The 13,945-nt window shown below is 36.4% G+C and overlaps 1 protein-coding gene across 1 annotated transcript; it reads right to left on the reverse strand.

Annotated features, from left to right (window-relative positions):
* Positions 1 to 378: 378 nt before the first annotated feature.
* Positions 379 to 7,895, reverse strand: LOC311085103 (uncharacterized protein). The gene is made up of 16 exons (XM_084117521.1): positions 7,741 to 7,895; positions 7,369 to 7,526; positions 5,784 to 5,964; positions 5,396 to 5,611; positions 5,188 to 5,307; positions 4,959 to 5,092; positions 4,346 to 4,402; positions 4,222 to 4,258; positions 3,922 to 4,143; positions 3,686 to 3,825; positions 3,523 to 3,591; positions 2,766 to 2,893; positions 2,564 to 2,672; positions 2,343 to 2,417; positions 2,003 to 2,146; positions 379 to 1,766 (listed from the first exon to the last, which is right to left on the reverse strand). The coding sequence occupies exons 2-16, from the start codon at positions 7,510 to 7,512 to the stop codon at positions 1,686 to 1,688; spliced, it is 1,857 nt and encodes a 618-aa protein (XP_083973647.1). The 5' UTR covers positions 7,513 to 7,526; positions 7,741 to 7,895; the 3' UTR covers positions 379 to 1,685.
* Positions 7,896 to 13,945: the final 6,050 nt, after the last annotated feature.

Raw genomic sequence — 13,945 nt, forward strand, 5'->3', positions numbered from 1 at the left:
TAATGAAAGCCTTCTTTCTATTTCACCAGACAATAATTTTTTAGGTATCAGACCAAGTAAAAGGGTCTATAGCGAAACCTATTAATAACATTTTGATGAGTTTACTTACCAGACCAGGCCAGTCATGATGAGTAAATCAGTGTCATCAGTAAATCTGTGGACAGCGGTTGATCTTTTTTTTTATTTCTTTTTTTTTTTTATATATAAATGTGATGCTTTATAAATTACTGTATGTTCTGTGTTTTAGTGAATCTTACCCTAACACTGTAAAAAAAAAACATATATAATATCAATAAGTCATGACAACATTTTTACATTAACTAATTTAAAGTAAGAATTGAAGACTTTCTAAACAAAAAAAATACTCTCCAACTTTTTAAATAAAGATTCTAGTTTATTTATAAAAACAAATGGTAAAAGAATAAAATCACACATAATGCTCAAATATAAGGTACTGTGCAAAAGGCACGTTAGGCACTTTCGTTTTTTTCACCAAAAAATGGTTTTAAGGCAGTTAAATATCTTGTGCTTTAGTGTGTCAGTAGGAAATATCAGTTTACATTTCCACATTTTTTTCTTTTGCCATTAATTCTTATAATCCAGTGAGATTTTTCAATGCACAAGGAGTCTGACAACAGCCGGTATCCACACATAGATCTGATCTCACCATCATCAAGTCCATCTGGGATTTCATGAAGAAACCGAAAAAAACTGAGACAGAATAAATCCAGAAGAACTGCATAACGTCTCCAAGACGCTTGAAGAAACCTTTCTGCAAAGCTCCCTGAAAAACTATGAGCAAGTTTACCTGGACAAAAGCTGTTTTAAACGCACAGAGTGGTCTCACCAAATATTGATTTGATTTAGTTAATAGAAGTTCATTGATAAATAAAATCTATTTATGACATTATTTTGGAAAGCATCCTCACTTTACAACATCTTTACACAAGTGTCTAAAACTTCTCACAGTACTGTATCTCTGCAGGAAGGTTTCTTCAAGCGTCTTGGAGACGTTGCTGCACTTCTTCTGGATTTAGTCAGTTTTCTTCATGTAATCCTCACAGACAAACTCGATGATGGTGAGATCATCTTATATCGGCTGTTGTCAGACTCCTTGAGCATAGAAAAATCTCACTGGATTATTACAATTAATGGCATATTTAAAGAAATGTTTTGAAATTTAAACTGATATTTCCTACTGACAAACTACTACAGCAAAATATATAAATAACTGGCTTAAAGCCATTTTTTGGGGAGTGAAAATACTAACATGCCAAAGACTTATGCACAGTACTGTATATAAAATTGTAAACCTGCTGATCAATATTTTTGCAATTACAGTATTTGCACACTTCACCTTAGATTAATGGACACTGACTGTGAATAAGGTCTGTATAAGGAGGAAGAGAAAAAGCGGATAGTAACACATCTTCTGTACAGACATAATCAAATTGCCATTCATAACCCATGCTGAGAACGACATGATACCTGCAATGGAACGATGGCATTACAGAAAAAAAAAAGATGTGCGGTATTGCACAGCAACCATGCCATATATGAAATATTACATCCATGCATTCTCCAAGCCACTTGTCCAGCTGCAGAATAAGAAATAGTATCCATCTTACATACATTATAATGAAATCTAATGCATATTGCATTAATGCAAGGATGGGCTTGAGCTGTTATTGGATATTGAAGATTTTCTGAAACTCCTCCTCAAACATTTCCTTCAGCCTGGCACCCATTTGCCCAAACTCATTGTCCTTTAGAGAGCAAAAGAGAACAAAATACAAAACAAATGTCAAAACACAGTGAAAAACACACACACAAAAAAACAAGTGTCCTCTCTTTTTTGATTAAATGTAATGTTAATCACAAAAATCATCAATAATGTCCAAGATATACGTCCATATATACATTTTAATGAGGGTTTGATCTGTTGTTGTTTTTTTTGTTTGTACTTTATTAATTATGTCCTGTGTGTTTCAGTGAATCTTACCCTATTAAATGTCCTGCAATTGCTGAAAATGAGCTGAAAGTCCGAGACGAACGCTCCAACCGTCTGATAGTTGTCACTTTCCATCTTTAGCTTTATTCTGTCTAGCCACATTGGCTGAGATATGAACTGAGAGTATCTGGACACCTGGAAGTTAAACAAATTCTGGTTAGTCTTTTTTATTTATTATTTATTATTTAAGTTCACCAACATGAATTCCCTATTATTCTATTTAAAATCAAATTCTAAATACATTAAATTAATTTAAGGCATGAGAAAAAAAATATCTTTTTTTTAAAAGTGGTTATAAAAGAGCGCAGGTTGAAATAAGGAGACATCTTACTGTTTGGCATGGATTTTTTACAAACACCTTCTGGGTGTCCTCCTTGTACATATGTAACAGGAGATAGTGGCAGTGCTAAAGAAGACAAACAACACACACACACAAAATTATGTCCATAAATGATTGTTCTGTTTCTAAACCTAGAGAGCAGCCTATGTAGACAGCTTAAATGTTTGTGGTTATCCTTTATATTAAGGTTCCAAGTTTGTGTGTGTGTTTACCAATCTGTATTTTGACATAGGGGCGTTTAAAGCTTCTTGTTCAGTCATTCTACTGGAGTCACGCCATTGCTGACTGGTTCTAAGCACGCAAAAGGTACAAATCCATTTCCTACAAGCAAACACACACACACATATACAGAAGGATGAATGTACAACACATTGCTGATTTAATGATTTTGTTTGTTGTTTTTCTGTCTCTCACCCAGGTGAGTCTCCATCTATAGCTGGTAGGTGACAGTGTGAATGAAAAGCTCGAGGACATTCGTCACAACACACGAGCTCTCCTCCAGAGTGACATGTGTAACACTCATCATCATTTATCTGTGCCATCTAGTCACAGGACAACACATCATTATCACAGAAATAATCTCAAAGGCATTTTTCTCATTTGCTAATGTTTTTAGGAAAAAATAAATTTCATTTTGGATAAAGAAAACTAAGCTAATGTTAGTTTATTTGTTTGTTTGTTTGGGGGTGGGGTGGTTCTGTAATTCTCAATAGGTTTTAGATTCTCATACTGTAATACAGTGTTTTTTCTACTGCATTCATAACCCATGAATACTTAGCCTACATGAATACCAACAGATTATAATAGCAATAATAGGGGTTTCTTCAGTTTTACAGTAACAAGAATGGCTTGTCAAGGGAATGGGGGAATTTGCATAATTGTCATGAAACTAACATCACAATGCAAACAAGTGTAAGTAAGGGTACTAAAAATAAGTGTCATTTTCTTTAAGCAGAAAATTCATAAAATAAAATATTTTGACTTTTTATAAGATTCACGGTATCTTTAGTTTCTGAAAGAGATTTTAATTTCAATCCTTCCTCAGCAATGCCTTGTGTGATTAACACACACATTCAACATGCTATTAAGAATTCAAGTGAATGTCATTCATTATTTTTTATCATGACTGATTATGAATGACAGACATATGTCAGCTGGAGATGTTTCTTACTAGGTCTTCTGCTTCATCACTGCATTGCACACATATGCACAGAAGAGAATGGATGCGCAGGATCTCTGTCTAAAAATGACAGAAATAAATAAAGAAAAATACATTAAAAAATAATCGTGTTTTTTCTCTTTTGTATCATTCTATGTTCTATCCAGTTTGATACCTTGAGTAAAAAGTTGAGAGTTTTTCCATGGCACAGTATATCTTTTTTCCAGTGTCCATCAGTGATAGTTGGTTCCTCCTTTACAAATTCCTCCGGAGTGAACCAGCTTTCCTCAGTCCGTATACACTTCCCACGACTCCCTGCAATATAAAGTACACATAAAGTACACACACTTCAAACTGCATACTGAGTTCTGCACAGACTGCAGCCGTACACACTTCAGTGCAGTAACCTACCTGATGCAAACCGGACTTTGTATAAAGTCCCAGTAAGTGAACCGCGGGTGACTGGTAAACGGGGAGCTTGGAAAACAGACAGATCTGTCGTCTCTTCCTCCTCCTCCTCCTCCTCCTCATCCTCAACCCTCCTTCTAAACTCTGCTCCTTCTCCTCTCTCTCTCTGTTCCTGGAAATCTTCATCATCACTTTCCTCATCCGAAGCGTCACTGGTTTCTGTGTCTTGAGGAATAAAACACACGGCCGCATTCAGACAGGCAGCAGAGAGCGTGTGAATGAGCGTGAATGAGCGGTGCTCACCTGTGCTGGAGCTCTCGGTTAACAGCTCTACCATGCTCTGCAGGAAGGAACATAGTCGACTTAATGAATTTCAAAGGAAAAACAGGAAAAACAGAACCTGACATTGTACGGATAGACAAAGTACTTCTGGGGCACATTTCCTCTTTCTTCTCTCCATCGGTGGAAGCTGAAGATGGTTCTCCTGAAAGAATGAGAAGGGAAGTGATGTCAGATCACACTTGTAGAAGCTATTGAGCCTAATATTATTGTATACAGCACGCAAGGTTTATGCACATGCTCCAAGTCTTCTCCGTTTTTAGTGCATCTCTGTGGCAAAATTACAGCGCCACATACTGGTCTAGCATGTATACTAAATCATTTTGAATCGGTTTCAGTGGTTAAGCGTGTACGCAATTATTTCTTCACACGATGCCGTGTTTACGGGAAAATTTTTTAGAACAAGGGATAGGTTAGGGACAATGTTAATGGTTTAGATAATAAAATATTTTTTTATTTCTAGCTAACTGTAATTTAATTTTAAATTACAATTGCAGTTGACTAAAAATGAGCCAATATTTTACTACAGGCCTAATCTATAGCTCATTATTACATAGACTATTTATTTATCAAAACAATAAAGGTTAAGTTAAAAATATATAACTGAAAAAGTACTTCTGCAGCGGACAATGTGTTTCCAGCAAATATAAAGATCCCTATCTGTAACTATTTTACTATCTGCAAGTGTCTGCATTATTTACCTCTATGAGCTTCTTAAGTGGTGTGTTTCTGCAGCGGATGCTGAGTTTCCAGTTCTTGCACCTTTCCTTCCCCGCAAACCTCTCAAAATCAGATGGGGTGAACCAATGTTTATTGGAAAAAATGCACTTCTCACCTACAGGAGAGAAAGATTGCATGCATTTAGGCCCATAAACAGTATGATAAATACATACTGTAATGAATTATAGTAAAAATTTAAAGATGGTGAACCTTTAGGCAGTTTGTCCCGATAAAGAATGCCCTCTTTATCCCCACAGTTTATAGGCAGCTGAGTTTTATATAAAGGATACGTCCAAATCTCTGCTTTTTCTCCTTTCTTCACAGGAGTTGCTGAGAAAGGGAGAGAACGGAAGGAGACACATATCATACAGGCATAAGACACCAGCGAACTTAGACCTGCTGTAGTTCAGGGACTCACAGAACGAGGGTTTCTTGTTCTTCTTAGCGGGCGTGGAAGTAGAGGAAGGACCCGGACCATCACTATCCTCGCTATTTCTATCATCTTTATTTCTCTTTCGCGTGCGTTTCCTCTCCTTTCCTTTCTCATCCTTTCCTTCACTCTTCTCCCCCTTTCCTTCACTCTTCTCCGCCTGTGTCTCAACATCCGCAGAATTCTCATAGAATTTGAAGCTGCCTGAGAATAAAAAGATACTAAAACTGAAAGTCTTGATCTTCTTAAGATTCTTAAATCTTGATGATACTAAAATGACACCACTGTAAATATGAACACGTTCTTGATCTGTAATAGTGTAATAATGCAGCCTGAGCCTAGTATAGGTCTAAGCTCTGAGCTGAGCAGCACTGACCGTCCAGCAGGCTGTTTTTGAGCAGGCGTAGCGTCGGGTACAGCTGCAGGATATGATCTTTAAACACGCAGCGCCAGAACTGCTGCATGCACTGAGATTTCTCTTTCTCCAGCCGGTCCAGAACCTCATAGATGCGCTTCTGCGTCTGCTTCTGCTCACGAGAGCGCATCCCTTTCACCTTCTACAGACCAAACAGAGAAAGACATTAAAGAAAACAGAAGTATGGTCAGACGTCACAGTGCTTACAATAACATATCTGCACAATAATGAAATTAATTAGGTAAGTCTGCAGTGTGCTTTTACACACCAGCTTTTAAAAGTGGATGTACTACTGTAAAGTGATGGTGACAGATGATAATACCATGGTACTTTGATATACATTACAGTTCAAAAGTTTGTTTTTTTTAAAGAAGTCTATTATGCTCATTTATCGGCTTATTTAAATGCAGTCTCTTAGGCTGCATTTATTTGAACAAGAATACAATAAAAACAGTTAAGTTGCGAGATATAATTTCAATTTAAAATGATTGTTTTCTATTTGACTATATTTTCACTGCTGACTTTCGAACACTGTTGACTTTGGACTATTTTATTTTATTTTATTATTTTTATATTTATATTTACATCACATGTCCCATATAGCGTGCTATACCTGACTTATGTGCACTGACCTACTAATAGTTTTTTATAATATCAGTATTTATTATGCTGCAGGACACTGTATAAGGCATAGTCTATTTTAGTCCGTTTTTATTGTATAGAAAATTCTGACTTTATTTGTAAGAACGGCATTTCTTTGTTTAATACTTGGCTATGCTATTTGTACATTTATCTATCTCTGTCCTGTCTCTACTGTTGCAAACCGTAATTTCCCCATTGTGGGACAAATAAAGGTTTTTATTATTTTATCTTATCTTATCTTATCTTTTCAAATGTAATGTATTCCTGTGATCAAAGCTGAATGTGATGTGATGCTCAAGAAACATTTTATAATTATTATTATCAATGTTGAAGATAACTATATTTGCGGAACATTTTTTGCAACATTATAAATGTCTTTACTGTCACTTTTGATCATTTGATCAAGCCTCTTTCCTGAATAAAAGTATCAATTTCTTAAAAAAAGAGTGCCATGGTAATAACATGTTTGTTGTTGTTGTTGTTTTTGGACACAGTATGCTACCATACTATTTTTGACATGTATTTATTACAGTATGAATACAGTCACAGTTTTTTGCAAGGGTATTTTATGGTAGTGGTCAAAAACATGGTACTGCTATTGTACATGTCCAAAAACATAGTATTATGGTATAATGGCAAAAACATGGTTTTGCCATATTACATGCCTTTAAAACATAGTGTTACTATGGCAGCGGCTGAATGTCTTGAAACAGAACTATTATTGTACCATATTTAAAAAGCATGGTATTGCCATGGTACATAACCAAAAATTATCATGTCCATCAAACCATGAAATACATCATAACATGAATGACTATAAAAGAGATACTACTAGACAGATCCTTTCATGCATGTGTGGTTTAGTTAGAGAAAGAGGGTATGTAGGGGGTGGGCGTGTTCCTGCCTTAAACAGTTCCTCTGTCATCAGGTCGTGGTCCCGCAGCTGAGTGAATAATGCGTGCGGTTGTTCTATGCACGAAATCTCCGTCTTCTTGCGTCGAAAAAAAAGCAGCAACTCTTCATTCGTTATAAAGTCTAACGGGTCCATTTGGCCGCGGTCTCCTGTTAATTCACAGATTTACAAGGCGACATAAAGTAGCGACGTTTAGCAAATTTGTAATATCACGCAGAATAATACAACACAACAGATACAGTTCTGTGTCAAATACAAAATTACGAAGCAATGCCTCACACTCCAACTGAATAGGCTGGACATGTTTTGTAGCCTACATATTTTTGCTTAAACGCAGCATTTGCATATTTGACTCTTACGTACCTGTCGATGGCGAGCTGTCTGGAAGGATTTGTATTGATTATACTGTATAGGCTACTTGATACGAGCACGTCAGAAATAGAAATAGTTGTTTCCAAATCTCCCGCCTGAATGGGACTAAATAAAACTGGCTCATAAACCATAAAGTATGCGGAAGTGATGTAGGGAAAGCGAATGTTAACCCGTTCAAAGTTCAAAACGTATTAGCCTACGTAATAATGTCCGACTCAATCCCGGTTTAGAAACAGCACCACGGCGTGTATTAGGTTTCTACCTTCTTTTTGATAAGGGTCTTCATATAATTGTACGCGTCACAGTTCTGTTAAGTAGGCTAGCCTACATATGCGAGTGCTAAAATAAATGTTCACTTCTTGGATTAAAAAGTTGCATGTTTTAAGAAAACCCTGTGTATTAAGCAGTCATACACATTTCCTACATTTTATTATACCATTTTTTCCATAGGTTAAGTAACTTTTAAAGAAGTTCAACTTTTTTTAACCCGTCAGTCAAATCCTCCAAATCCTTTCTAAACCCGTTCATTATAAAGATGCGATTCAAAAGAACGATTCGTTCACGCATCCGACATCACTACAGGCGAACCGGCTCAACTGTTCGGGAATAAGGCTGCATCCTAAAGAATATAGGCTACGAGAGATTGAACTGGATAACGTGATTAATAGTTTAATGACCCCAGTGTCAGATAAGGGGCAAATTCCAAACGGAAGTGAGCATTCCTCGCCCTACTCCCTTTGAAGGGCAGAGCCCTTGAAGTGGGACTTTAAAGTGAGCAGGGCACTTGTGTACCATTATGTAGCCGTTTGAGGGAGCACCTGGGATATTCCCATGACAACGCAGCACGGTGTCCATCAGCTGCATAGCTTTCGACAGAAATGTCATATTGCTGTTAACAACTGTTGCAAAATAAATACATTTTATACAAAAAAGTTATAGCCTGTAGGCTATCTGTGTGAGTGTATTTATCTGCTCTCAACCATTGGACCCTGAATGAGGGTGCCTTTCTTTCTTACCTGAAACTTATGTAGGCTATAACAATATGACAAAAATGTGTGAAATATATCACAAACAAAACAAAACAACTTGAATTGCTCTGTTTGTAAATTAAACTCGAACTCTCCTGCCATCTAGCTTTAAACTGAGTCACGAGTAGCTATTTACTGGGTCATATGACCATAAATGATAAAAGTACTTCGTAAATTTTGAAGCGTCTGTGTTGATAGTTGTTTGGGGTTTGTCCACTAGAGGGCGCAATAACCCAGAATAAAAAAATCGGTAACACTTTAGAATACTGTATCTTACTTACTGCATAACTTATCAGGAATTATTGAAGTACCAATAGGTAATTCTTCATTAACTACTTCTTCACTATTGTTAACTACTAAGGAAGTTGTGTTAACTAATCAGTATGTAATATCATTTTATTGTTGTGATAAGTAACAGTTAGTTAATCAATAACTAATGAATTCTGTCATACCGCCCTATGAGCTATTATTAATTATCTACTAATTAAGGTTCAAGAAAAATAACTAAGTAACTAACATACAATGCCGATATGGTGCATTTCTTCAGCGAAATAAAGGTTTGTGTACGTTTTAATGAATCTATAAAATCATTACTGTGCTGTAAATCATGTTATTTTATGCAAGGCAACATACAAGGACACAATGTCAGTTAGCGAGGTAACGAGTCTGTCTTTTTTGCGTGATGGAAACGCCTGATTCCTTGCATAAGACAAATGTTTTTATTTCTAAAGATCCTAAAACATCAGATGTTAAAATATGTTCTTAGAGCTGTGCACTGTTTGTTTATGGGCAGGTTATGGAGTCAGTAACAGCATATTTTGGCTATGAGTGAAACGTAGGGCGGCGGTCTGGTAATTCTTTATTAATTACTAATGAGTTCCCTATATTTTCACTTTAGAATACTGTATCAGGTTCTAAGTAATTCCTGAAGAATGATCTAATAATTCTATATTAATTACTAATGAGTTCCCTATATTTTCACTTTAGAATACGGTTTCAGGTTAAAAGTAGCCTAATTCCTGGATAATTATTTGATAGTTCTTTATTAATTACTAATGAGTTCCCTATATTTTCACTTTAGAATACTGTATCAGGTTCTAAGTAATTCATGAAGAATTATCTAATAATTCTTTATTAATTACTAATAAGTTCCCTATATTTTCACTTTAGAATACTGTTTCAGGTTAAAAGTAGCCTAATTCCTGGATAATTATTTGATAGTTCTTTATTAATTACTAATCAGGTTATAAGTAATTCCTGCATAATTATTTGACAATTATTTATGAATTACTAATAAGCTCCCTTTCAGTTTCCCTCAGTCCTTGCCTCAAATACATGAATTTACTCAATGGCATATGCTGAGGAAAACAGACACACACAGTACTTTACAGGTATATTAAATATAAAAAACTAATCTGAGGTAAGTTGAGTGGGGTTCCTTTCTGAAGTTGATTTCTTACAGAACACACTCAAAAAACCACACAGGTAAAACCCTCTTTAGCATTGTATGCATTTGTTAAAATTGTATTTTCATAATACTGCTTCTATTAATAACATTAGTAAATAAGGAAGGTCACAACTCAATGTAGTTTGTATGACTGTTCATTAGTTACTTCTTAATTATTCTTCTTGAACCTTAATTAGTAGATAATTAATAGTAGTTCTTCAGGCGGTATGACAGAGTTAATTAGTTATTGATTAACTAACTGTTACTTAACACAATCATAAAATTATTTTACATACTGATTAGTTAACAGAAGACAAGGAAATATTGTTGCGCTCAGATGAAGGCTAGTTGTAAGTCCAGGTGCGTGAAAACCAATAAAATGGAGAAGAGACTGTAGATGGTTCGCACTCTGAAAAACTAGACAAAGTCTTTAACAAAAAGAATCAGTTATTTTAATAGAGCAAGAGCAGACGTTTCAGCCATCCAGCTATTCTCAATGCTCATAATGGATGAACACCAGACATGCAGTCAATTAATACCCAATAGGTAATCAGGAAACAAGTAACAGGTGCACAGGGAGGGGCTTCAGCCCAGACCCAGAGAACAAATAGAAACACAATTCTTTTAATAAAAAAGTTAACAATATTTATCTCTAAAAAAGAATAAAAGCATTTACAGAAAACATGAATAGTTTATCTCTTCATTCATCCCTTTCGGGAAAAGGCTGTTGAGTTCAAAAATCCAAAAAGATTCTCTCTGTAGCAGTTTTTTATCTACATCACCACCTCTCCTTTTAGGCAAAACTCTTTCAATGCCCAGAAATTTCAGGTCAGAAATTGCATGCTTAGCTAGTTGAAAATGTTGAGAAACAGACGAAGTTGCATCACATCTCCTGATTGCACTCAAATGTTCCAAAATTCTCGTTCGTAAAGCCCTGATAGTTTTGCCTACATACAGCAATGGGCAAGGGCAGATCAAAATGTACACCACGTGGGTAGATTTACATGTAATCAATTGCTTGATTTTATATATCTTACGTGTGTGCGGATGTGTGAAAGACTGGAGTTTAAGGTAATGTGAACAGGAAGTGCAACTTTTGCATGGAAAATTACCCTGGGCATTAGAAAGAGTGCTAGAAGGAGGCGTGGCAATATCAGCATGGACCAGCCTATCTCTAAGGTTTGAGCTTCTAGAAAAGACACAAAGAGGCAAATTTTGAAAAAGTCCATTCAGTTGATAATCACTTTTAATTATATGCCAATGAGAATTAACAATGTTTCTAATTTCTCTGCTCAAAGGACTATGGGTCAGTTTTAGAATGCAGCGGTTCTCATTTTGTTTGGAGACCAAATTAGACGAATGTGTACCAGAGGCACGTACTTTGTTTAGTGCTGTATCAAGCCAACTGTTGGGATATCCCCTAGAGTTAAAATCTCTGTATAGAAGTCTTGCTTTTACCTCAAAGTCATTTTTGTCAGAGCAGATACGATGCAATCTGGTGAACTGACTGAAAGGCAGACCACGTTTCAGGGATGTTGGGTGAGCACTTGTGGCATGAAGTAAGCTATTTTTCTCTGTGTCTTTCCTATATAAAGAAGAAACAATATGTCCATCAATAACAGAAATACAGGTGTCTAAAAAGTTCACACTAGTGGCACTCGCTGTATAGGTGTACTTAATAGAAGATCTTAAGCAATTCATGTATAAGACAAACAGTTCAAATTCAGATAATGAGCCATGAAAAATCACAAAACAGTCGTCAATGTATCTCTTGAACAATATTATCTTCTCCAAAAAAGGATTGTTATTGAACACATACTGTTCTTCCAAAAAACCAAGATATAAATTGGCATAGTCAGGGGCCATAGTGGCACCCATAGCTGTGCCACTGATCTGAAGGTAATATTGATGTTCAAACAAGAAATAGTTTTTAGTGAGCACTAATTCAGACATATCTACAATGAATTTAGTAGGTAGACCATCATCATTAGTCCGAAGATCAAGGAAATACTTCAAGGCAGTCAAACCATCAGTATGGTGAATGTTTGTATATAAAGAGGTTACATCCATAGTAGCAAGCAAAACACCCTGACCTAGATGACCAATCTGAGACAGACATTTAAGAAAGTCAGATGTGTCCTAGAGATGTGTCTCCCTGTGCACCTGTTACTTGTTTCCTGATTACCTATTGGGTATTAATTGACTGCATGTCTGGTGTTGATCCATTATGAGCATTGAGAATAGCTGGACATACTGATTAGTTAACACAACTTCCTTAGTAGTTAACAGTAGTGAATAACTAGTTAATGAAGAATTACCTATTAGTTCTTCAATAATTCCTTATAAGTTATGCAGTAAGTAAGATACAGTATTCTAAAGTGTTACCAAAAAATCTTGCGAAATATGTGAGGTTTCCAAGTAAAATAATATATATATATATACTCCTAGTTAGTTTCTCTTATTATGACCGCCGCTAGCGTAGCTAGCGAAAGCGGTCATATAGGGATTGTCAAAGTTATTTTTTTTTTTTTTTTCGTCATCTACTGAATTTTTCGTCAACGATACCAGGGACACCGAAACACCGGGGAACATGAAATTTGGTGGGCATGTAGCCCCACTAGACTTTTACGGAAAAATTTCGTTTGGTCCCCGGGGGCCACTCCCCCCCCCCCCCCCCCCCCCCCCCCCCCCCCCCGCGCTGGGCCCCCCCAAACCCAAAAAATGCTGTTTTTCCTAAATAACTACCTGAACCGTGGCACCGAGGATGAAGAAATTTTGATGGTATGTTGCTCTTAAGGGCCCACATCAACCTAGCCCATAATCACTCATTTGTGATTTGCGCCCCTCCCATAAAAAATGAAAATGCAATATTATTCTGCTTTAATCGCCCCTATCTTCAGTTGAGATGTTCAGAACTGCACCATATTTCATGTGTATGATTAACTTGACATCCTCTGGGGGTATGCTAAGTTTCGTAGAATTTCATCCATGGGGGGGTATAAAATAAATTCATTTATGTGCACATTTAGTGACTGTACACTCATCGGCCTGTAGATGGTGGTGTTGAGCGAAGGGTTGCTGGTTTAGGATGATACTGTCACTAAGGTTGCCAACTGTCCCGACTTAGGCGGGACGTCCCGCATTTTGGGCCTAATTTATTTGTCCCTTGCGTGACCTCCCGTGTCCCGTTTTTTGACAAGCTGATAAACCACTGACTGATACAACAGCAACAGCAGCAGTGCTGACCACGACACTTGAGAATGATCACCGACACCTGTCATCATCCAATCACAGCTTTTTTTAATCACTGTTTTGAGACAAATCATTGTTTGATTTGCGAACATCCTCTGCCGTCTGGTCGCTTCCGCTTCAAGCCGGACTCGTCTCGCGCTAACGGTAATTTCCTTTCACTGTCCACGTTTTGATTTCGGCTAATCAATTTTGGCGAATGCAAACAACGTGATTATTGTTCATGAGTCTAACATCCAGCCACGCAAGAAAACATGTAATCTACCTGAGGGAATAATATGCTCAAAAAACATTTCTGATTATTATTAATGTTTTAAAGCTTTTAGAAAGTACATAGAAAGCTTTTGTAACATTATCTTAACTGTCACTTTTGATTAATGTAATGCATCCTTGCTGAATAAAAGTAGGCAATTACTTTCTTTATTTTTTTCCCCAAAAAATAATCTTACTAACCCCAAACTTTTGAACTGTA

This window comes from Abramis brama (assembly GCF_963993115.1).
Source record: "Abramis brama genome assembly, chromosome: 1".
Classification (NCBI taxonomy): domain Eukaryota; kingdom Metazoa; phylum Chordata; class Actinopteri; order Cypriniformes; family Leuciscidae; genus Abramis; species Abramis brama.

What these genes read in the sequence shown, in the direction of transcription:
- LOC311085103 (XM_084117521.1), bottom strand. Translation starts at nt 7,512, where the DNA reads ATGGACCCGTTAGACTTTATAACGAATGAAGAGTTGCTGCTTTTTTTT. An exon ending in CAAAAACAGCCTGCTGGACG is followed by an intron (nt 5,612 to 5,783) that starts GTCAGTGCTGCT and finishes TTTTATTCTCAG; the next exon opens with GCAGCTTCAAATTCTATGAG. An exon ending in CACTTAAGAAGCTCATAGAG is followed by an intron (nt 4,403 to 4,958) that starts GTAAATAATGCA and finishes TCATTCTTTCAG; the next exon opens with GAGAACCATCTTCAGCTTCC.